At 36.5% G+C, this 26,310-nt stretch overlaps 1 protein-coding gene across 1 annotated transcript; it reads right to left on the bottom strand.

Annotated features, from left to right (window-relative positions):
• Positions 1-374: 374 nt before the first annotated feature.
• Positions 375-14,546, bottom strand: LOC140239741 (roundabout homolog 1-like). The gene is made up of 4 exons (XM_072319562.1): positions 14,462-14,546; positions 3,700-4,011; positions 2,478-2,786; positions 375-715 (listed from the first exon to the last, which is right to left on the bottom strand). The coding sequence occupies exons 1-4, from the start codon at positions 14,544-14,546 to the stop codon at positions 375-377; spliced, it is 1,047 nt and encodes a 348-aa protein (XP_072175663.1).
• Between the last annotated feature and the right edge of the window lie 11,764 nt (positions 14,547-26,310).

The raw sequence follows: 26,310 nt of genomic DNA, 5'->3' as shown, positions 1-26,310 counted from the left end.
CGTTATTTTTCTTGACCTTTAATCGCAAATATCTCCATTTGGCAAATATGGACTTATCGGTTTTTGCGAACACACTCTTCATTTTATACTAATATCCTATAAATGATTTATGTGTCGATTTTTTCCTAATTGCCACTGACGAACACATCACGTTTTATTGAATTGAGGAAACACACATTTATTGTTTTGAGTATAACGCCATTAAATAAAAGATAACGGACATAAAAATACATGCACCCGACTGTGTAGTGACCATGATTTCTTAGTTTCATGGCTATACTCTCAAAAACTTAATATTGGATATTTATTGCCTCGATAAGGGAGTATTTTTTAACAGGAGCAATTCAATGGTTTCATTCGGAAACACAAAGTAATCAACGCTTCAAGGAACCTGGAATAGGCAGAACAATGATTTCTGCGGTAGCCGTTCCATTTAATGAGTCTCCGGTAGCCGTGCAACTAAACGTTTGCTCCGTTCCGCTTTTGGCTTCCACAGTGATCGTCTCGGACCTCTCGTATGTGCCATCAGGGAGTGTTGTCTGATGAGAAACCACGGAATATAGTCTCTGTTCCGGCTCCTCGGTCCAGATAATGGTAATGTTCGGCTTGAATCCACTCACGATACACGCAAGGTTGAAGGAGGATGTATTTGAGGAAGTTTGGTATGTACAACGGATTGGATTCGACTGCCTTTCGTCGACACATTCCTGTATTGCTGTTGCCACGAAAATAAGAAATTGATATTTGAAATGCACTCAAATTCAAAATTCGTTGGTCACTTTTAATAGCCAATGTTCTTGCAATATACTTTACTGCTTTCATTTTTTGAAAGATGTATTATTTTTTTTTTTTTAATTCATGAAATTCTTCCGTCGAGATGTTTTCATTGCAACTGATTGACAAATTGCCCTACATCGACGTCGATGTAGGGCAATTTGTCAATCAGTTGCAATGAAAACATCTCGACGGAAGAATTTCATGAATTTAAATAACAAAGCAGTACCCGCCGCATGCTATAAGGATTAGAACCAACACTTGCTGTCGGGCGAAAGCTCGGTGGTCTAGTGGAGATGACGCCTGTCCGGTGATCAGGAGGTCGTAGGTTCGAATCCTGCTCGAGTATGTACGCCCATGATTTTTTATCATGGCTACTACTAAAACACTGATCAATTCAGTGCTTATTTACGTCGATGTAGGGCAATTTGTCAATCAGTTGTATTATTTTTTTGTTTTTTTTTTTTTGTTCAGATATGTCTAAAATATGAGAAAAAAAAAAACACAGAACAATATTTGCCTGAACATGCCAGTGAAATGCAAAGCAACGAGAGAGGGGTGGCTTCATAGGACACAATACGTCATGACAGCTACATTAATCATTACGTTTTAATTATGTAAAACAGGAAACCACACATACGTTAAAGCGCCTGTAAATTGACAACGCAAATAATAACACCTTGTGATATCTGAATCGTATCGGGCAGTTGGGGCAACTTGGTGAACTTGTCAGTGCATTTTGTTTTAGTCTAAAAGTACAAATATTACTATCAAAAGTTGCACTGGTCAAGTCAATAGCCGGCAGCTTTGGAACTTCTGTATTTCTCCATTCGTACATGCACTTGCCAGTACCAACGTGGCAGCATTAGTCCCTTTTAGAATGGCTTTATTTTTTTTTTTCCAACTCTCTTTTTGTTTCAAGGGCGATGTTGTAATTATATTGGCAAACGCGAGATCGGCTGTTTTGTTCGTAAGAAACGACATGATTATTCTATTTGCACGATTTGTAGATTTTTCCCCCTTTCATTAATAGTATCAGTAGTTTTACTTGCAGAATTCACGCCACGCTGAAAAAAAAAAAATCTTGTTATCATCGACAGCGAGTGCAATACTTATTATTCTATTAATATTTTTTCTTGGCGTTGCAAAGACAAGTTCGTAATAAAATTCAAGCCTCCTTTCGTGACACTTTGTTACTGAGATAATGACCGCTAGGATTTGATAAGAATTAACCATAATACACCACGAGAATGTAGATGGTTTAGGCAATTGGCTTTCGTCATTTCTTTTTTTTTTTCTCTCTCTCTCTAAAGATTATGGGAAATGTCGCAAAGAATGCCACATTTGTCAGTATTTGCAAGAGTTAATCGCGTAATTGCCAAGAACAGATTGCATTTCAGTCTGTGGTAGTACATCTATACAGAGGAGTAAGCGACGCTTTATAATTTTTTTATTTTATTATCATGCAACCAGTAGCATGTTTTTCCATTACTGCGATTTCCCCATGAAGAATTAGCAAACAGAGCTTGAATTCGCTATACTGAGAGCTGTTTCTACAGTAAATAATGAATGCACAACGCATGAAAGTCCTAAATCATTCATTACTTACCTCTTATAGTTGTGCTCTGTCAGATTCTTTCGATGTCATTTAACGAAACTCATTTACACGTTATTTAGAGTCTACATGTCAAACAATTACTCACAGCTAACAGATACGAGAGTAGAATTGGAGAAATCCTCGAAGGTCTGAAGCACCACTTGGCAAATATAGAGACCCCTATCTGCTACTTTCAGATCAGTAATGAGTAAGCTGAAGGTCTTGTCGATGCTGAACCGTTCTTCCATGCTCACGAATTCCCCATCAAAGAACGCCTTGCTCGTCGACAGCTCGGGATGTGACATGCTCTCCTTGACCCAGTACACAGCGAGAGGCTCATCTTGGAAGTCACATGGTAGTCGGATGTCTTCACCATTCCATCCATGGATCGCAGGGGCTGTGTCTACCACTGGGACTAGACCATGAGAAAACATGCATACAATTGTGTGTCATATGTGCCTACTACCTGAACAATTACGGACATTGATATAAGAACTGTGCACTGGGAAACAAATCAATGAATATACATTATGTGCATTCATGACGAGGACAATAATTTCGTCTTGTAGTTTTCCAAACGAATAATCTCCAGTGCATTCCTTGAACTCTTCCATATTTACTAAATCCAGTCCACATTCTTTTTAGGTTTCATTGCTGTTGCTGAAATGGAGAGTACTGAAACATTTAATTCAATTTAATTCTTGTCAGTAATCTATTGCCTGCTGGTTAATCTGCAAGGATAAACAAAAAGTTATTTACAGCTTTTAATCTAAAGAAAGTGACATAAATAAGACATATTGGATAAAACACTGACCACCTGTGGTAACTCAGTCGTTTCTTTAAAGAATGTACCCAAAATAATAAGTGAGCCTAGTGCATGCAAAAACAGCGCAAAACATCAGCGTAGTTTGAGGAAATCGGACTATTCGTTATGAATGTACACAGTTTGCATTAAGGCTATGTGCCGTCAACGCTGGAAGAGAAGGCTAGGTATATTGACATGTGATGTCACGGTAGGAGTACGATAAACATGATAAAGAGGATGCTACCTTTGATAAATTCTCGAATTCACATATTGCCTTTTTTTCTATTATAGGCCTACAAAGCACCGATTTAACCTTATGTAACGAAGTCATTATTGAGGGGCACAGCGTAAACTTTATGTCTTACCAATTAACTATTTTTGGACGGTATATTATATGGATAATATTAAGGTAGACTCTTGACTTTCTATGAAGCGACAAGGCTCTAATGTTTCTCCAGTTTCATTCACAAAGTGAATACCCTTACATTCGTCCGGATTAAGATGACAAGAAAATAATACTTACAGCTAACCGTCAGATTAGTGGAATTCAGGAGAATCTCGAAATTTTCCAACATGAGCTGGCAATAGTAGCGACCTTCATCTGCCACTTGCAAGTCGGTGATGACAAGATTATAGTTCACATCGATGCTAAACCGTTCGTCTTCGCTCGCTGAGTAGCCATCAAAGAAGGAAGCCTTCATCGTCTCCACTGTCTGATTTGAAATGTTCTCCTTGGTCCAAAATACAGCGAGTGGCGCCTTCTCTGAGTGACATGGCAGTCGGATGTCTTCCCTTGTCCACCCTCGAAAGGCTGGGACAGTCCCTACAACAGAGGCTAGGCGATGAGAAAAATGAGAAGAGTTGTTTCTTTTCATTGATTCATGTTAACTGCATGCGCAACGGTACAGTCAAGCTGACGTATAGGCGATACAGAGTGGAGGTTATGTTTGTGTATTCTTTCAGATTCTTATTTTTTTTCTCTTGACAATTTGGTTTCATTAATCACGGAGTTGCCAATATCACCTTCGTTCTCCTAATCCCATATCTGTGAATCATTTTATCTGTATTGTCATTATACCATCAGATTGAAAATGAATGGCAATAACAACTAACTCCAATTACAATGTTCACATCTCCTAATGTCCATAATACTTTTATTAAAAGACAGCAACCAGCCCACCTCACAATAATATATGGGAATTAAGCTTACTGATGCGTCATTCCCCAACGGCTTGTTACCCTACATCTGGTGTAAATGAGATGCGAAGTATGGAACTACTACTACTACTACTACTACTACTACTTCGACGACGGAGACGACCATGGCACTGCAACAATATGAAAGACATTGTTATACTATAGATAATGGCAACTGTACTAAAGTCCATGTAAATAGCAATTCAAATGGTATGACCTTAACGACCTACTATATATTCATTAAATTTTGTCTGGTGTCAGTACTATACTCGCCGGATTAAGTGGGTACAACCGCCTCCTTTAACTTCAGAGGCATGGAACCTCGAGGTTGACACGACATAATGCCCCTGCGTCAATGGGGTCACCCCGTCGAGGTGTTAGATATAGGGCCATGAGTCATACAGCTCATGAGTTCGACACTAGGCAAAGAAAGCCCATGAGTTCATCACTACGAAAAAAAAAGGGGGTTTAGAGACCGTCAATACACAATCAAACCTCCAAAAACTTACATAATGCTACGGTACACTGGGCAAAGAAGGGCCACGGGACCGACTCTAGGCAAATAATCCCTTTAGGCCCACGATACCAACGGGATGAACAGCGCCATCTATCAATTTCAAGCATGTATCTGTACCTAGGTTGAAATAACACGCCTCCAGGTGCATTTTCGTCACAGCATCGAGCGGGAGATTGTAAATAGTTGCATTTGTATAAGCAAAGTAAGGTACTCTGAGTAGGTGGCTCATTTCCATGTTTGGCTGCGACATATGATTAAATATAATCCAAAAGTGAATAGTTTAAAGGGACTGTACAGTAGTGGTTGAGGGAGGGATTCATGTTTTGAACATTCCTAAGTGAGATAATGAAAATCCTCTTATGAAATATGAAAGAGCATGTAATTTTAAGAAGGATTCAACGTTTATTTGATGAAAATTGGTTTTCAAATGGCTGAGATATCCCAAAAAGTGTTAATAATAAAAGGCGACATGCCCCAACTTTATTAGTATCTCTTTGTTTCACCTTGTTTTTGGATATCTCAGCCATTTCAAAACTGATTTTCATCAAATAAACTTTTGATACCCCTTAGAAGTGCATGCTCTTTCACATCTCATAGAGTGGTTTCTGAATATCTCACAATACGTTTAACCCTAAAAAGACTGGGGGGGGGGGCCTAAAAGCCCCCCCCTCGACATTTTGCGCGATTACTCAGCAACACGCAATGCTCTCGACGCGATGCTCTATGACTTTTTTCTTTCAAGTTTCCCGCACATTTTGACACCAGATTTGTGACGCCCGAGGGTACGGTTCTGAAGTTACATAACTTTTTGTACATGCACGTGAGACCGAAAATGGCTAAAAAATGTGATTTTGTGTACAAAGTCAATACAAATTGAGTTTTATCACATGGTTCATATAAATATGCTTATTTTTACTCTCAATGGCTAAAATCAATTTGTTTTAGTAGTGTTATGCTTCAAAAAGGGTCTGCCACAAATTTTGCTGAAAAAAACAACAAAAACAAAAGGTCGAAAAAACAAAGAAATACATAAGAAATTCAGAAAACAATAAAATAAATAAGAAATTGATTTTGATACCGAATTTTTTTTCAAGTACATTTGCTAAGAATGCTACAAAGAATATCTAGACCAAAAATGAGCACTTTTGGAGCTTTATTTACTGATTTAGTCAAAAAAGTATGATTTCTCGCATAAATTAGCATAATTAATCAAATAAAATAAAAGAAGACTATTGGGGAAATTTTAAATATACGATCTTGTAGATTACATCGCACACTACCATTGTGCAAATTTCCGCGGCAATCGCGCGATCCACGGCCGAGATCTTAAGGGGGGGCCCTTTAGCCCCCCCCCCCCAGTCTTTCGAGCTACCAAAATAGCCCAGTCTTTTTAGGGTTAAAGCTAAATCTTCACCTCGACCAAAACTGTACACACCCTTTAAGAAATGTTCTTCTATCCTATTAGTTACCGATGCACAGTAGTCCCTGACACAGTTTTTAAATCATTATTAAGCTTTAGAAATAAAAATGAATGCATGCAAAATAGGCAAAATGATATAGATTCAGTATGTGTGATAATATGAAATAGTGCACTACTTTAAATGGTGCTTGCGAACCGTTTTTTTTTTTTTCCAACTCGACATACTCGAATTTTGCCAAAAGGAAAGTGTTGCCATGTGTTTCTAATATTCCTTCACAGTCACTTTTTTTAAACCCACAAGACTATGATAATTACGGTTGTACGCAGATTCTATTTCCTTATTGTTTTTGTTTCGTTTTGTTTTGTTTGGTTTGGTTTTTTTTTTTTTAACCATGGGAGCAAGAATACCTAAAAGGTTGAGGAGTTTAAACGCAAACAAAGGTCCTTTTGCATTGTATTTTTGGAATTGAAGAGGAAATATCTGTGCACACTTTTAGCATTCAAATTCACTATAGGAACATTCAAATTCATTATCGGAGCATTCAAATTTAAGAGAGGAGCACGCATTTCATCAATGAGCGGTCAAATTCATGTCAAGCTGACGACGGAATCTCGTCGGTCATTCAAATTCGTGAATAGGCAACCATGTTCCAAATAACTGCATTCAATTTAAAAGAAGTCCTGAATTTAGTTAGTTTGGGGTCGTGTATGCATGTGTTTCTCATTTGGCTTTGAATATATTGGGATTAATGATGATTATCTATTTTGCAGTAGAGGTCCACCTGTTCATTGACAATTTTGAACTCGCGCTTAGCAAATAGGAATATACAGGCACATGTCCCTCGGATTGGACATAAAATGGAGGTCCCATGTATAAGAGAGTCACAACTCATGCACGTTAAAGATCCCACTTCATTTATTCATCGCAAAGAGCAGAACATCCAACTGGATCCCATATCATGCCATATTATGGAAGAAGAGCTTTTGCAGCTGAATATGGGTTATCTAGCCATCTTGTCTGTTGGAAAACGAAACAAACAAACAAAAATTAGGCACTGTATAGGCCTGCAGACGAGCATAGTACGGAAGGTTGGTTGACACTTTCGAGGAAAATACAACAACAATTTCGACTATATTGAAACTGATACTTCAACATTTTATACGTGTTGTTTGTTGTGTATTGCTGTCTTATTAATTGTGACCGTGCACCTCAAAACAAACATAAAGTCGCACACACTGATTTTGCGTGAGGACTGAAAATAAGTGAAATGGGTCAACCCAGCCGAACTTGACTTTTTCATATTTTCCGAAAGAGCGGGTCTTCTTTTACATTATGCTAAAATTTGGTATCATAAAACCGGCAGGAAAGTGTGTTTTTTAGCAGTTTATCTCGAACATTTTTGGTAGAATAGTGTGATTAGGTGTGTCTTTAGAATCCCTTTTTCATTTCTGAAAAACCTTGTCCACACTCTTCACTTTCAACTCTAATAACTTTTGAAAAGATAGAGCTACTGCTTCTAAAGTTGGCATTAATTATTGACAGAATGTGTTAATGTGGCATGCTAAATTTCAGTTTAATTTGGTAATCTCTTCATTGTTGTTACTCTGGTGGTTTACTTCCTGTTTTTTTGTCCCATTCATCGCATAACCAGCACGGTTTGGTAAAGATTATGCGCTTGAATAGACACTGTACTTCAGAGCTTCTTTTCTCAGTTCCCACTTTTCCTGGGTTTGTGCTTTCTTTCCAATATTTAGATATGTTAGGAGAGTCGATTTGATTTGAGTTATACATCATTTTAAAGCTTAAAGTCTGCTCTTTCAGAATAATCCACATTATGGTCTAAACTAAAAATTCATGTCTGGCGACTTTTTGTTTGTTTTGAGGTGCAGGGTCACAATTTACTTTTGCGGGACTATGTGAGATCATTGTGTGTCAGTTTGTCTTTAGATTGATGAATTGTCATTATCATGATTATGTGGTTGGTGTTGGGGCGTTGTCAGCATGCAGTATCACCAAGAAATAGATTACTAGCCGTTGTGTTGTTTGGATGCACTGCTGATTGGATATTGCAATTTGAAATTTATTGAGATGAAAAACAAAGAATACATGAGCAGAGAACAATGTAGAACCTGTAAACAACCAAAATTACACTATATGCAAGCCTTTATTGGTTGTGTTGGCCCTTTTCCCTTTCTTAAAAGTCTACTCCATTTTCCTCGTTAAATTGATTGCACGAAGTAGGAACTTGATCGCCTAAAAATGAATTTGAACGCTCCAAGCAAGCTCATTGGGAATATCACGTGACTATCGCATGAATTTGAATGCACGAGTAGGAAAGTCGGTGCTCGCATTTTGAAATTGAATGCCCAATTGTGAATTTGATTTCACGAAAACGAAATAGAACATCCATAAATGAAATTGATCGCTCGGATTCTGAATTTGAATGCCCGTATATTTTCGCGTGCGTGCGCTGCGTGAATTTGAATGCCCATTAATGAATTTGAGTGACAAAAGTATGAAATTGACCGGGAAAACCTATATTTTTTGCACAAACACTCACACACAAGTTCACACAGATAATAAAGGTTTTGACAATTCCAAGGGTGAGGGAAGGCAACTAACGGGGTAAGACGCTATATCTTTCATTACCCATCACTCATTTCTTCCTTATGTCACCATCGGGACACCCTACACAGTTACGTGCCAAATTTTGTCATGAATGGCGTTTTTTCATACGGGCGGTCTTTGTCTCGTGGGCCGTCTTTGACTCGTATTCGTCTCATATGTGTTTTTATTTTTACATAGTGTCGGTCTGGTGGGCTTTCTCAGCGTAATGACGGTCTCGTGAGCCTTTTCTTTGCGTGTGTAGTACCACATGGATATTTTTCCGCGATGTCAAACTCACGGGTTGTATAACTGGTGGATCTGTTTTACTTGATATCGAACTCTTGGAGTTAAATTGTTCACGTTAAGTGTCAAACTAGCGGTTGTATATTATGACTCGTGGGCTGCATGACTCGTGCGATATATAACTCATGGGCTGTATGACTCGTGGTTGCTGGTCTCGTGACGTGCACCCAGGTTGTGATATGTGACCCTGCACCTCAAAACAAAGAAAAAGTCGCCAGACATGAATTTTTAGTTAAGACCATATTCTGAAAGAGCAGACTTTAAGCTTTAAAATGAGGTATAACTCAAATCAAATGGACTCTCCTAACTTATCTAAATATTGGAAAGAAAGCACAAACTCAGGAAAAGTGGGAACTGAGAAAAGAGGCTCTGAAGTACAGTGTCTATTCAAGCGCTTAATCTTTACCAAACCGTGCTGGCTGTGCGATGAATGGGACAAAAAAACATGAAGTAAACAACCAGAATAACAACAATGAAGGGATTATCAGATTAAACTGAAATTGAGCATGCTTCATTCACACATTCTGTCCATAATTAATGCCAACTTTCAAAGCAGTAGCACTATCCTTTCAAAAGTTATTAGAGTTGAAAGTGAAGAGTGTTTTTCAGAAATGAAAAAGGGATTCTAAAGACACACGTAATCACACTATTCTACCAAAAATGTTCGAGATAAACTGCTAAAAAAACACACTTTCCTGCCCTTTTTATGATACCAAAATTTTAGCATAATGTAAAAGAAGACCCGCTCTTTCAGAAAATATGAAAAAGTCAAGTTCGGCTAGGTTGACCTATTTCACTTATTTTCAGTCCTCATGCAAAATCAGTGTGTGCGACTTTATGTTCGTTTTGAGGTGCACGGTCACATATAGTATTAGGTGTAGTTTGATGTGAGGATTAGAATTAGGGTCACCGGTTACAGTTATGCTGTGGGTAGTATTTTTTTCTGGCACTGAACCAACCTCGAGAATTTTTAATGTGTTCTTTGGAATACATGTCGTGACCGCATATTGCCTCCCATCCACATTGATGAAATCAGATAAAATTTTTTTTTTTTCATTCGAATAAAATTCAACATGTTTTTTAATTAAAAGCCGTTCTATAAAGGACTTCGGTAAAATGGCCCAGATGGGAATGAAAAAACAGACCATGAACATGATGATGGTCGTTTTGCCCCTTTCAGCATAGAAAAGACAATACCTAGGATATAACAGATATGTGAAAAAAAAAATGAAATAAGCGATATCACCGATATGAAATGAATTGGATGGGATGCTGGACAGAATCTATTCTAAGAATAGTTCACCTACATTATATATAGTTTACGATATTTGACCCCAATCACTAAACAAACACACATACAACAAAGTCGCCAGACAGACATCACACTTTTCTCACAACGGCAACGCCTTGTGTCAGGGTTCACGAGGTACTATGTATTGTGGTAAAAATTGCTTTCACATCAACAGTGTCAATCATTTTACATGTGAAAGTAAAAATAGATATACATTCAAGTAAATTTTATTTTGAAATTAAAAAGTAAAAGGTTATACTCCAGTTCTTCGTCGTATTTGGTTATGCTATACACTTCTAAATACTATAATGTCTAGAATTTCAATACTTCAAATCGTCCAAGATACGAGGTACGAAATGAAATGATTCACAAGCACCTGTCACGCCTAAATCCTCTACTTTAATCATATACTGAGTGATAATCCCTTTAAAGAACTATACGGATTTAACCATTGGTGCTTCTTCTTTCAAAAAGTTGTTCTTGCTTGTGTGTGTGTAAACATATCTTGCCCTTTGAACAGATTAATGCAGCTGCCAAAAATACCTATATAAAAGCTTTCTTCATTTCAGAACAAATGTTTGATTAGCAATTCAAATATACTCTATATGTTCCTTTCAAGTTTACCTTATTTTTAAATGTTACCCCGTGCCATTACCTTTGGCAATGGTTTATAATATCTCCTATTCATTTTCTAAAATTCTTATCGTCTATGCAAATTTGAGCACATAGCGTGATGGGAGCAAAGTTCATGTGACTTCATCTCACGAATGTCTTTACGTTCTACATTCTTCGATTATAATGGGCAAACACGACGCTCCTGTTACAAATGACTGACGCAGACTCTTATAATTTCTGATCGACAAACATATTCGGTATCCTTTCAAGAACAAACATAACTTGCATACTCAAGAAATTGGCACCACTTGCAATATTTCGTCCAATTGATATGCCTAGATTTTCCAAGACTTCCATGAGAACTCTGATGGTAGCATGTGCATTTGAAACCAGTGTTGAACATTGAGATTGCTTTAAAGACAAATTTCAAAAGTTTCTATTTCGAATTCTTTACTGCAATTGTTATTTCAGTCTCAATCTCCTAACGTGACTCACGTCGTTAATGGGTTTACCCTGAAATGTGGATATCAATAAGGTTGATAACACTTGTGCTTCATCTGAAAACTTGAACTTCATGCCATAATCCTTAATGAAAAGTAGAACATTATGTAGCTGCTAAATTATAAGCATTGCTATCAAATTTTCGTTAACAGTTGTAGCAGAACATATATATCTTTGATCAAAAATATCCAGTTTTTCTTTTTTGTTATGTCTGCTTACAAACATGTTTTTTTTTTTTTTCTCATAAAATATTCTCATTTTAAGCAACCAATTTGGTTTGAATTTATTCACTCCATAATTCCCTCAAGGCTGGCGTAATAACTCTGATGGTAGCATGTGCATTTGAAACCAGTGTTGAACATTGAAATTGCTTTAAAGACAAATTTCAAAAGTTTCTATTTCGAATTCTTCACTGCAATTGTTATTTCAGTCTCAATCTCCTAACGTGACTCACGTCGTTAATGGGTTTACCCTGAAATGTGGATATCAATGAGGTTGACAACACTTGTGCTTCATCTGAAAACATGAACTTCATGCCATAATCCTTAATGAAAAGTAGAACATTATGTAGCTGCTAAATCATAAGCATTGCTATCAAATTTTCGTTAACAGTTGAAGCAGAACATAAATTTATCTTTGTTAAAAAAAAAAATGTCCAGTTTTTCTTTTTTGTTATGCCTGCTTATAAACATGTTTTTTTTTTCTCATAAAATATTCTCATTTTAAGCAACCGATTTGGTTTGAATTTATTCACTCCATAATTCCCTCCAAGGCAGGCGTAATAACTCTGATGGTAGCATGTTCATTTGAAACCAGTGTTGAACATTGAGATTGCTTTAAAGACAAATTTCAAAAGTTTCTATTTCTAATTCTTTACTGCAATTGTTATTTCAGTCTCAATCTCCTAGCGTGATTCACGTCGTTAATGGGTTTACCCTGAAATGTGGATATCAATAAGGTTGACAACACTTGTGCTTCATCTGAAAACTTGAACTTCGTGCCATAATCCTTAATGAAAAGTAGAACATTATGTTGCTGCTAAATTATAAGCATTGCTATCAAATTTTCGTTAACAGTTGTAGCAGAACATATATATCTTTGATCAAAAATATCCAGTTTTTCTTTTTTGTTATGTCTGCTTATAAACATGTTTTTTTTTTTCTCATAGAATATTCTCATTTTAAGCAACCGATTTGGTTTGAATTTATTCACTCCATAATTCCCTCCAAGGCAGGCGTAATAACTCTGATGGTAGCATGTTCATTTGAAACCAGTGTTGAACATTGAGATTGCTTTAAAGACAAATTTCAAAAGTTTCTATTTCTAATTCTTTACTGCAATTGTTATTTCAGTCTCAATCTCCTAGCGTGATTCACGTCGTTAATGGGTTTACCCTGAAATGTGGATATCAATAAGGTTGACAACACTTGTGCTTCATCTGAAAACATGAACTTCATGCCATAATCCTTAATGAAAAGTAGAACATTATGTAGCTGCTAAATCATAAGCATTGCTATCAAATTTTCGTTAACAGTTGAAGCAGAACATAAATTTATCTTTGTTAAAAAAAAAAATGTCCAGTTTTTCTTTTTTGTTATGTCTGCTTATAAACATTTTTTTTTTCTCATAAAATATTCTCAAGTTAAGCAACCGATTTGGTTGGAATTTATTCACTCCATAATTCCCTCCAAGGCTGGCGTAATAACTCTGATGGTAGCATGTGCATTTGAAACCAGTGTTGAACATTGAGATTGCTTTAAAGACAAATTTCAAAAGTTTCTATTTCTAATTCTTTATTGCAATTGTTATTTCAGTTTCAATCTCCTAGCGTGACTCACGTCGTTAATGGGTTTACCCTGAAATGTGGATATCAATAAGGTTGACAACACGTGTGCTTCATCTGAAAACTTGAACTTCATGCCATAATCCTTAATGAAAAGTAGAACATTATGTAGCTGCTAAATTATAAGCATTGCTATCAAATTTTCGTTAACAGTTGTAGCAGAACATATATATCTTTGATCAAAAATATCCAGTTTTTCTTTTTTGTTATGTCTGCTTATAAACATGTTTTTTTTTTCTCATAAAATATTCTCAATTTTAGCAACCGATTTGGTTTGAATTTATTCACTCCATAATTCCCTCCAAGGCTGGCGTAATAACTCTGATGGTAGCATGTGCATTTGAAACCAGTGTCGAACATTGAGATTGCTTTAAGGGCAAATTTCAAAAGTTTCTATTTCGAATTCTTTACTGCAATTGTTATTTCAGTCTCAATCTCCTATGCGTGACTCACGTCGTTAATGGGTTTACCCTGAAATGTGGATATCAATAAGGTTGATAACACTTGTGCTTCATCTGAAAACTTGAACTTCATGCCATAATCCTTAATGAAAAGTAGAACATTATGTAGCTGCTAAATTATAAGCATTGCTATCAAATTTTCGTTAACAGTTGTAGCAGAACATATATATCTTTGATCAAAAATATCCAGTTTTTCTTTTTTGTTATGTCTGCTTATAAACATGTTTTTTTTTTCTCATAGAATATTCTCATTTTAAGCATCCAATTTGGTTTGAATTTATTCACTCCATAATTCCCTCCAAGGCTGGCGTAATAATTCTTCCGGGGGAAAAATTATACATAAGAGTAATGAATAATAAAGCTTAATGTATATATAGGTGTATAATATACAAACATACATACATACATACATACATGTACATTGATATACATAACATGGAGACAGTGATAAACAATGTCGCGCCCATTATTCTCGCACCTGTCATGACTGGTGCAGTAATGCAGATCCATTTTGATATATACCTCTTACCTTCTGAAGTAGGAAGATAGTTCACGAAAACAAGAACTGCTAGCAGCATGACGAGGCTATTGTCCTCACTGTCCATTGCAGACATGGCAGGTGGAAGGAAATTCTGCTTTTAGTAGTCCAATCTTGAAATAGAGCTTGGAAACGTTACTGTCTACTTTTCAGTACGCGCGTTAACTTGGCGGTGAGATAGCTTCTGTGAGAACTATACTCCTGCCACGTGATCGCTGCACTACAATTGATGACGTTTAAGTTGACAGGGTCTATGTTTACCCGAAAAGAAACGCCTATAGTTCTTTGATAAGTATGCACAGTTCAAGCTACTCTTTTAGCTGCTGAAAAAAAAATGTAATCATACTGTGAAGGATTTCTAGAATATACAAGAAATACATAACTAACTGAAGATGATTACGGGTATTATCAAAACACATTAGATGTGTATATAATTGCTCACTCAGCAATTACGACGGAGTTAACACATACAACTATATGCAATCACAGAAATTATTGTATAGGTCGCCCTCTCTAGGTATAATGAGATAAACCTCTTTGAATATATCGCAGGCTCCTCTCTCCCATGTCTTTGCATGCCATCTATTGGACAGTTTCATAATCACTGTACTTGTTAAGACATTGCAAACAAATCTAGCCTTTTGCAAGGCATGCTCGCAATGGACTCGCATATGCAGTGGACTCCCGTTAAAACGAAGTCCGGCAGTTTTATTTCGTTATATCAAAATTTCGTTATAATCGAACAAATAAACAATAGAAAAGCACGGAGGGGGTAATGTTGCGACCTGGATTGTTTCCTCCGTTGTAACCAAAATTTCGTTGTAATCGTGTTCGCTATACCGGGTGTAAACAACAACAACAACAACAACACGGCCGTAATCTGGCAGAACGGCGTATCTCCTCTAACACATTACGCCAGAAATCGGGTTTAAAGATTCAATGTTACACCTTTCTAAAATGAGATACGATGAGTTGCATTTTTCCTCTTTTCTTGGTCATAATTGGTCTAAAGAATTTGTTTCCAGCAAAAAAGAAATATGACAATTTGACCTTTTCAAGTAGTAAAAATTACCAATTTAAAAAAACTTACGCAGTTCTGCCAGATTAATGTCGCCAAATTTTTGCGATCGTAATCTGGCAGAACTGCGTATCTCTGGTCACGTGCCCGGGTTGATCAGCCAGAACTGCGTAAGTCTTTGGCCATGCGGGGGGTTTTTCAGCCAGAACTGCGTATCTCTAGGAGATACGCAGTTCTGCCTGATAAGCATGTGCTTATCAGCCAGAACTGCGTATTATATACGAGAGATACGTAGTTCTGGCTGATAAACACGTGGTTTATCAAACAGAATTACGTATCTCGGTCTAGTTTCTGCGGGTTGTCTATCGGATTTTACCACTCACCCCCTTACTATTCAGCGGATGCAGTGTCAAAACAATGAATATTTTAGATCGAGTACAATTTTTTTGAAATATTTGTATTGTATAAAGTCATCATTATCGATTCACATTTAATTTAATTTTATCCATTCATTTGTATGTGGAAAATAACTTGTTTTCCCCTAATGTTGTCAGTCTGTGTTCATGTTTCAGTATTATTTAGCGGCACAAGAAGTACTGCTACATCAAAAGCCTGGCTGCTGCTTGGGTTATTGTCGATCTCATGAAGCATTGCATTTGGATTAAAGAATGATATTAGACTAGGTTCTAGATGTTAAGCTATATTGTTCATTAAGACTACAGGTACTACACTGTAGACCGTCTAGACCGTAGTCCAATCTTGAAATAGGGCTTGGAAACGCGGCGCGCACTCAATCAGTTACAAACGTGCGCTCAATCAGATTTACAATCTATTTTACAAACCCGAGATAGAGATTTTCAGCACTCCAACATGGCAACTATGAAGGAAAATTCAAAATGGCTGCCGTGCAGCTTGTCAAAATTATCAAATAGGTCTGTCATTGAAGTCGTCATATCACCACGCTTTTATGTATCACGTTTGAATGGCTTATCTCATGTAGTACTGAAGATAGGGATCCTTGACGGCGGCCATATTGGAATTCAAAATGGCGGCCAACCCCGCGGCCAGATTTCTTGGATCCAGCAATTTTTTAAATCAGCGCCTCAACATATCCCTATATTGGCAATTTCATACTTTCCGCCGGTTGTGAGCATCTTTTTCACATAACTGCCCCACTAAATTCTGAGTATATGTGACCGTGCACCACAAAACGAACAAAAAGTCGCACACACTGATTTTGTGTGAGGACTGAGAATAGGTGAACTAGGTCAACCGAGCCAATGTTGACTTTTTCGTATTTTCTGAAAGAGCAAGTCTTCTTCTACATTATGCTAAAATTTGGGATCATACAACGGGCAGGAAAGTGTGCTTTTTAGCCGTTTTTTTTTTTAACATTATTTGGCAGAATAGTGTGATTTAAAGTGTGTCTCTAGAGTCCCGTTTTCATTTCTTAAAAACCTTGTACACACTCTTCACTTCCAAGTCCTATAACTTTTGAAAGGATGGCGCTACTGCTTTGAAAGTTGGCATTAATTAAGGCAGAATGTGTTGAAAAGGCATAATCAATTTCAATTTAATCTGATAATCTCTTCATTGTTGTTACTCCGGTGGTTTACATCCTGTTTCTTTGTCCCATTCATTGCACAGCCAGCACGGCTTGGTAAAGGTTAAACGCCTGAATAGACATTGTACTTCAGAGCCTCTTTTCTCAGTTCACACTTCTCCTGAGTGTGTGCCTTCTTTCAAATATTTAGATTTTTAGGTTAAGAGAGTCCATTCGATTTGAGTTATACATCATTTAAAGCTAAAAGTCTGCTCTTTCAGAATATGCTCTTCACTAAAATGTCACGTCTGGCGACTTTTTGTTTGTTTTGTGGTACAGGGTCACATATAATACCCGGAACATTTTGATATTTTCGTCAGCAACCAACCAATAAATGAACAGTGTATTGATTAGATCGGGCTACTTGACAAGGGATTACAGGCAGAACAGTTTAAAAACACTGAAACGTAATTTCTTCGGTGAAACAATGTCAAAAGTAATGGCTGGAATTCTTGAATCTGGTACCAAGTCCTCAAAAATTATTCTCTTTCCACATTCAAGATGAACAAGTACCGATTGAAATAAATGATTGAACCGATTGTTGTGTCAGTACCCAATGACATCTGTTTTACTCTACAGATGGGTGGGTGTAAACGACATGCAAAATAAAGACACAGGATGACAAGTCATGAAGAGACCAAAACAGGGACGACCGTACTTGATTCCTACATTTGTATTGTTTTTAATGATATTTCTTCATTCCCGCCCCCCACCCCTTTTATGGTATTTTGTGGTTTTTAGACTCAGGATTAATCAATTGTGCGTCATTAGAGTAATTAGACATGGTTGTTCTTTTTTTTTTTTTCTTGAATAATTCCTGTCAGTCTCCATGGTCTCGTATTTTTTTTAACGTGTATTGTTTTGTGTATGTTTACTACTTGTATATGATTTTTGTGACGTCTATTCTATTCCAGTTTTTTATCGTGTATAATATGTACACAGGGCTCCCATAGAAAGCAGTTGAGAAGCTGAGGGGAGAACCATTGTTAGATGACAGAATAAACAAACAAATGAATAAATGAATACACCTCGATAATCTCGCTTCACTTCTTTATCTGTTGATGTGTTGTATGGTGTGTGGGGGTAGGAGTGATCCAGAGTCATGTGCCTAGTGCCAAATGGATTGATTACTTGAAGAAGCATGACATACTATAAACTTTAATAAGCCAGCTGTATCATTCCATGTCAATCCGTATATCACAATTAAGAATCCATTGTTATCAAACGTTGGGTTTTCGCATTTCATAGTTTTCCTTCCGAAAGAGGGGGTTCGAGTTATTCCAACTATGCATACTTACCAGATTTTTTTTTTTTCATTATTATCGTAAGACAGTGTACTCTGATAGTGAACTCTGGAAGAGCAACGCCATGTCGTGAGTTTTAAAGTACTTCTAGTGGGTGTAAACATTTCTGTTGATGCATATCATTTCGAGTTCTTATATATAGGTATTTTTGGTTCAAGTATACAGGTGATAAAGAGGAAATATATTTCTTAACACGAACTTGGTTGATATTTTGATGAACATTCCATTCCAGATGTTTCCGTGAAGACATATTAAAAACAACATATTAATCTGGTAGATCGACAGTTCAAGATTATCAAGCTTTTTTTCTTTAACTAGGAAGATTATCAACTGACTTGGTCGAGAGTAAGTTTTATTCAAGTTCTATGGATACCTTGATAGATACCCCCTCCTCCTCTCCAAATCAATGGCAAAGGCCTAATTCCTCACAATCTAAGTGTATCCGTGCATATTCGCTGTGTGGCTTTAATACAATATTATAGACAGTCTACTAAGGTCGCTTGAGTCATATTGTGTCGCTTTTACGTCTGTAACACCTTGGACCATTCATGACAATATTTCGGTCCAAACATGCCAAAAGTTGCATTCATTCAGTTTCCGTCGTGTTATGTGCGGGAATCGAAATGAGGGTATTGGCGTAAAATATATGATGAGTTATGAATTATTCATGTACGTAGTCGATATAAAACAGAGTATAATTTGGTTGTGTTACTTCTGTGTCGTAGAAGGGGGTTGCGGCGAGAAAGAGGAATTTCGTGAATTCTATACAGCAACAGGCCTATATTTGGGATAAAGTGAGCTAATGCGTATACCCATCATTACGTTTTAAGATACTAATAAGTCCTAAATGAAACGAATCACACTCGGAATAGTCGCGTCTACGGCGAATAGCCCGAGAATACTATGCGTTATACAACCCATACTAGAAGTAGTGTGCTACTCACTTTTTATTGTTGTTATATCAAAAATTTCATTAGGTTATCTTTTTTTTTTTTCCTTCTTAAAAACAACTTGGCACGGGATCTCTCTTTTTTTTTTCAAAGTAAAATTCCTCATTAGTAATTCAAAGGATCATTTTTTTTTTGTGTGTGCATGCATTGTATTAGGGCCTACCACCACCTATGGCTATAGTATATATTTGCTATGACTGCTATCTTCTATGAACATTTCTCACATAACGCGTTGGGACCAAAGTTCATGTGGCTTTTACAATAGCTCGAATGTATGTGCCAGTATCATACATTCAATGGTTTTGGCAAGCAAACGCGACACCATTGTATGTCAGGCTCTTTTTATGTCTATGAGAAGCAAACTGGGTACCCTTTCAAGCATGAAGACATGGGCGCTGCTTGTGATATTTGGTTTGAATCAAATCCAACGGACTTGTGGTGACTGTCCCTACTTTTTCTAGAAGGGAAGGGGAACACAAATTAATGACTACAACAATGTAAAACAGAGTTGAACATTGAGACATTTAATTCATTTTCACTCCCAATATCTATCCCGCTTGCGTGAATCACGACGGAAATGAAATTGTATAAAAAGGCAAAATCCATTTTTATACTTACACTCACTAAATCTGAACATACATTCCATGATCCGAATGCATAAAGATGTAAGACTATTGACATCTAAAGAAGAAGTAACATTAGCAACTGTTCGTGAACTGGCTATGTAGCAGAACTGATATTAATACAATTGTCATTTACACAAATGCCTTCGTAGTTTATAGATATTTGCTTGTTATAAAATTCAACTGTTGTTAGCCGATAATTAAAATTATTTTCAAGCGTACTATTCTTGCAAGTGTCAAAAGTGGTGTCATCGTTATGCAAATCCAAAAAGTGATATGAATCTCTTACCTTCTAAAACGGGACAATAGTCCACGGAAACAAGAACTACTAGCAGCAGAACGAGGTAAGTGTAGTCTCTATCCATCGCAGGTGGAATGAAATGATGCTCTCAGTGCTTTATATGATAGTAGTCCGTAGAGATTTCGATGGCACGAAAAATGATCATGCCAAGTTTATCGACAGACTAGTTTTCCGTGCGCTTAAACGCCGTGATGCGATCGTTATTTTCTGTGAATAATACACTCATCACGTGATCACTCGACTTACTGTTGACGTGTAGGCTGCTGGGGGCCGGGGAATTCCGAGGACCGACTCTGAGAGCTATAATTCTTTTTCAAAGAAGATAACTACATTATGGTACAGTGTAGCTGTAATCCGTCCGCTACTGAACTATGTGACAATTTTCATTCCACATGGAGTTGAGCAAGAAATGAGATACGATTAGAGACCAACTGCCTATTGCACTACTCCTCTTCCTCTCTGCATGGCGAAAATTGAACAATTCTCATCATGAAACGTTTTGGGCAGATATGAGAACTGTAGCACACAAAATAAGACCCAACAAAGTCTTGTTGAGATCGGTTCAATGTTATTTTATTCAGTACAGATAATAATTCGATTAGTTTGAACGTGCCGGGCACATAGATAAAGAATGTGGCTGCGCTCCTGAAATTACTCGAGTTTGTATATTAATGTCAATAGCTACTGAATGTTTCATATTTGAAACCGATGTCTTTGCCCCTACCAATTTACAGTAGCCCTATACGATGGAAATGTTAGAATGAGGGTACAATAAGACAAATTATAATGATCGTATGACACTTAAAGGGCTTGCTTGAAATATAGGGCGGACAGCTACTTGTATTCCTGAAAATTCCCCTAGATAAGAGACACTACTGCACGCCAACTCTGCCCGGATGCACTTAAGAAGAAAGCGGTGTTTCTACACACAGGGGTGTGGCAATAGCGAGATTTAATATGGTCATGCATCTCATGACAAGCAGAAGTCACAAGCCCTGATTACATGGGAGGACTCCAAATTGGGAAAATAGGTCAACCTAGTCAATGTTGAGTTTTTCATAATTTTCTGATTTTTTCCCTTCTTTATTCGATAGACTGGGACCACAAAATGACGGGAAAATGTGTTTCAGTCGTTTTTCTATAACGCTTTTTGTAGAATAGTGTAATTAGGTATGTCTTAGAGATCCATTTTCTTAGAAACCCTTTACACACACTTCGCTCTCAACTCTAATAACGCTCAAAAGGATACAGCTGCTGCTTTGAAAATTGGTAGATCTATAAGTCATGAATAGAAAGTGTTAATAGAGCATGTCCACTTTCAGCTTCATTTGATAATCTATTCATGGTTGTCGCTCAGTTTTCTCAGTACACACATTTCCAGAGTGTAGGCTCCCTTTCCCGTATTAGTACAGTTAGGTAATATAGCAGAGTTCAAACTGAATTGAATTATACATCATTTTTTAGGTTGAAATATGCCCTTTCAGAATTTGTCCTATATGACTAAAATCCATATCTGGCAAACTCCTGTTTGTTTTGTGATGCAGGGTCACATATTATATAAAAAGCGCATAATTTGAATGCACTATGCTAGATTGTATGCGCGGCAAATGCAATACTTGCACAAGTGCGGTTTTATTTTACCGAGGCCGAAGGCCGAGATGAAATAGAACTGAATGGTTACAATTCATTATTCCGAAGGTTTGTTAATCAGCATTTCATTTTCGGATTAACGAACCTCTATACGTATAGGGAATTTGTGTGTTTCGGATTAACGAACTTTCGGAGTAACTTACAGCACCCGCAATAATTTGTATACTATTTTTTTTAATTTTTTTTTTTTACATTGAATGAAGAGTAGTCCATGACAATGAAACTCAGTGATTTCTTTAGGGTAAATTTTGGCTATAAATACGGTCTAGGCCAGGACCACAAGTTACGTGTTAGACTCTGCGCAATCAATCAGAATTCCAATGTAAGACTACGAACTGTATTTATTAACATAACGTGTGGCATGTCAATACCCTGCACAATCCAAGAGGAATCAAGCCTGTATTTCCTTTCCAACAAGTATAAACCACTTTAATATCCAAATGTCGCCCAAATCTTACAACGTTATAGGTTCAATAGGACCCATTGTTGTGTTAAGACGTAAGGTGGGACTTTGCGGTTCACACCACTTACCTTTCATAACTCCGTAGAGTTGCAATAAGAAAAAAAAATGCTAACAAGATATTTACAGATTCAAATTCGGATTCTCTGGCACAAGCTCACACAGAAGAGACAAACGTGACTTAAAATCATGCCATAAATTCAGAAATATCAGCTCGTGTATACATTTTTAAGTCGCACACACACACACACACACACACACTAAAAAAAAATGAGTTGTTGACCAATGAAAAGCAAACATGGGATCAAAGGCTCATCTACCGCTAAGAACAGAGACATCAGCTGTTACAGAGAGCTGTTATAAAACACGAAAGCAAATATACTGTAAAACATATACAAAGACATCATCCAAGTTTGGATAAAACCATGGGATAAATACTTACATCCATCAATCCGTATAATATACAATATCTCTTTGTTCATTGATGTTAAATTTATAGGTTTGCATATTCACTAAATTGATAACTATAACGCAAATCTGTTTCCCCTTTTATGGCAGAAGTTGTCAACTTGTGCTTTTATTGCGTACTGCGCAGAAGAAAACTATGAAGTATATACACAAAGCACTTCATTTTTAGAAGCACATTATAAGGTACTTTAGAAGTACTCTTCCTCATACGATATATAATTACAGTAAAAATATACAATTTAGCATCTTTTATTGGTATTTTTATGCATACGCACAAGGATTTATCTGTCAAAATACTAATGATAAGTATAGTTTAACCTTTAGAAATCGGCGCCAGCTGTGGATGAAGGAAACTCCTACACAAATTTCAGAAACCTGATTATGATGATGATTGCCATATCTACAGCTTTTTTTTCAATTTATCACAAATGAACTTTGAAGTATTTTTATTTCCAATAACACATAGGTGTAGTTATACAAATTCAATGAAAAAATTACAATGTATTACAACAAAAAAAAATGCATATAATGTTGAACTTCTTGTTCAAAATTGCGTTAATAGAAAAGAGGAATCATGTATAGGACGATCTTGTAGAAAAATGGGCCACTCAATACATTGAACCTACAATAGAACACATGTAAAACACAAAAACACAGAAGGGGACTATCGAGAGGAAGCAGGTATCCACACCATCCTATGCTGAGCTATTGCCAGACACTTTTCATTGGCATGGGTAAGATAATTAACATAAAGGAAGTTTTATAAACAAAGTGAAATACACGTATATATATGGAAACCCTGCCTCCAAAAGGCGCCAAATCCATCATTTTTTTCAATGGATTTAGCGCACCTAGAGCGAGAGAGAGAGAGAGAGAGAGAGACTTCGGGAGTCTATAACAAATACCAATGATGATATTTTGGAGTCACAAAATCAATAAAGAGTGACTCAATGGTTGTTGTTCATACAACACATGATAATTGAAGAGCTGAATATAAGAACGACCAAGTCCAATTTTTGGCCAAATTCAGTTTGACATGGGAAATTGTAGCTTAGGCATGGACTCATCTTGTGTATAAATGACAAATCCTAATTACCCCCGGAAGTGCCTGAAATGAATGAGTTAAATCTTATATTAATGTAAGAATGAAGGACTTGGGTCATTCTTACATTCATATTATAGCGCCCTCTCTCATCCTTCTCTCATCTCTATAGCAGAATATCATGTATATGAATGAAAGAACGACCCAAGTCCACCACACAAAATGGCCTCTCCACAATTAATGTAAATATTAATTGTCATGATAATATATGTTCTAATTTGTGTATACAATGTTGCCTTCCCATCACAGTTAAATAGAATATCATTGGACAAACAAAAACAATATGAATTCTTTTTTTTTAGTTTACTCGAAATGGTCTTCCATGGACTTGGGTCGTTCTTATATTCATATACTCAATTATTAATCGAATAATCATTTTTTTTTTTTCTTTTGGGAATATACACTCCAACTCCTCCGCCAATTCTATCTTGGCTATTTCTTGACACAAAATTATAACCAGAAAGATCAAATGAGAGTTATACACCGACAATCAATTATAATATATATGATAATATCATACGTCATTAGAGTTGTAAACACACTCTGATCTTGCTTTAAAGGTCCAGTTTACCTTTGGGAGCAGTGATTTCAAAAATGTTCAAGATATCACATTTAATGCATATGTGTAGGTCTGTTGTATCATAAAACATCCTACCATATGAAATATTTGCAATAAAACCTAAAATATAAGGAGATATCAGGGTTTTTCTCAATAAACCGTAACTGTATACGGTTTAGTCTGGAAACATTTTTATTATAACTATTGTTCACATTTTGTGTATTTAACAACACTTAACATCGATTATACGGATTCAAATTTCGACAGTGGTTGTTTCTATCCCTAACTCACATTTTAGAACTATCTTAAAGCACTAATTCTTTCATCTGCAAATGGTAAATTATGCCTTTAAAATAAGACTACGTGAGAACACTGCATGAACGATACAAAAGCGTGACCGCAATGCATTTATATACAATGTGAATGCTTGATAATTTGAACCTAACCTACCTGCATTCCCAATATATGTTATTCAGTTATGGGGAGAATGTTATATTTTAATACAGCGAGTCCAAACACAAAACGTCAGAACAAAAATAGAATATGCATGAAAGTATGGATGAAATGACTTTGAAGAAACAGGACATTTCAGCATTGCCTATACCATGCAGTGAAAGGCAAAGGTGGCATATTTATATTGCTGCAATATGCCTATAAATGACAACATAACTAAGCTTTCAACAATTTCAATGGTGACCACTAGATGTCGCACGAGAGGGTATTGTGCACCATTTATCGTTATGCTTGGCTTCGTCCATCATATATATATTTTTTTTCCACCACGTGCAATGCATGCTTGCACTATAATTTAGGCAATTAAAATCACCTGTTAACAACCTCAAGTAATGAAGAATAATGAGAAAAAGGTTAAAGCAATGACGGGAATACTTTCCCTCGGAAAGGATATGCTCAACATAAGATGTAACCAGGATGTTTGAAATCTCTATAGCCAAGCTTGCTTTCCCGGGAACATCGCTTGATTGACTTGTGTTCGTTTATTAACAATCGCCTTCTTATCACATCTTCCTGGTTGCGAGCAAAAAAAAAAAAAAAAAATAAGAAAATACATTCATTAGGTACACATTGTATTAACGTTTAACATTTAAGTAGACCTGCCTATTACATTGTACATCAAACCAACAGGAGTCGATATCACTTGCGTGTCTTTGAAATATGGAGATAGATTTATCTGAAATGTACAATCTGAAAAGTAAAATTTATGTAGAAAATGTGAGTCATTTACATGGGACTGTTAGTTTCCTTTTTTTCTGTTGTGTTAGTGTTTTTGCTCTTATTTTCACAACTTCTGTTTGAGTTTTGCTTACTGTTCTAGCGGCTTTCTCTGGGATCGTCTACGAAAAACAATCAAAACTGTATTTCCGTTTCTGATTCTTTTTTTTTTCAACTATAGATTTCGCTGTGACTAATCATATTGCTTTATTTAGCAGTCTCTTCGAGTGAAATTGAATATTCGTTGTTTCAGAGAAACATTTCTGTGCTAACTGGTACTTGAGCACGTTATGGATATATGATACAAAGGAAAGGATACGAGGGAAAACACGCTTGTTTACAATCCCTTATTCAGCCTGCCGTGTTTTCTATGGGCTGGTTAAAGCAGAATACTTCGTGTGTGAGGAGTGTAGTGAGGTCTATTGATAATGGGATGCCATATGAAAGTGCTCATGCTACATACTGCTACTTCTAAAAGTGGCAATATCGTCAAAAAAAATCCCTTATACGCACTCAGAGAAATGATAAACAATGATCAAACATTATGATTTTTATCCTTAACCCTCTTGACA

This window comes from Diadema setosum, chromosome 16 (assembly GCF_964275005.1).
Source record: "Diadema setosum chromosome 16, eeDiaSeto1, whole genome shotgun sequence".
Lineage (NCBI taxonomy): Eukaryota > Metazoa > Echinodermata > Echinoidea > Diadematoida > Diadematidae > Diadema > Diadema setosum.
This window is presented reverse-complemented; position numbering and strand designations above follow the sequence as displayed.

Coding starts and splice junctions, on each gene's coding strand:
- LOC140239741 (XM_072319562.1), bottom strand. CDS start 14,546: ATGTCTGCAATGGACAGTGAGGACAATAGCCTCGTCATGCTGCTAGCA. Junction 4,012..14,461: donor CTATCTTCCTACTTCAGAAG/GTAAGAGGTATA, acceptor CTCATCGCCTAG/CCTCTGTTGTAGGGACTGTC. Junction 2,787..3,699: donor CACTAATCTGACGGTTAGCT/GTAAGTATTATT, acceptor CTCATGGTCTAG/TCCCAGTGGTAGACACAGCC.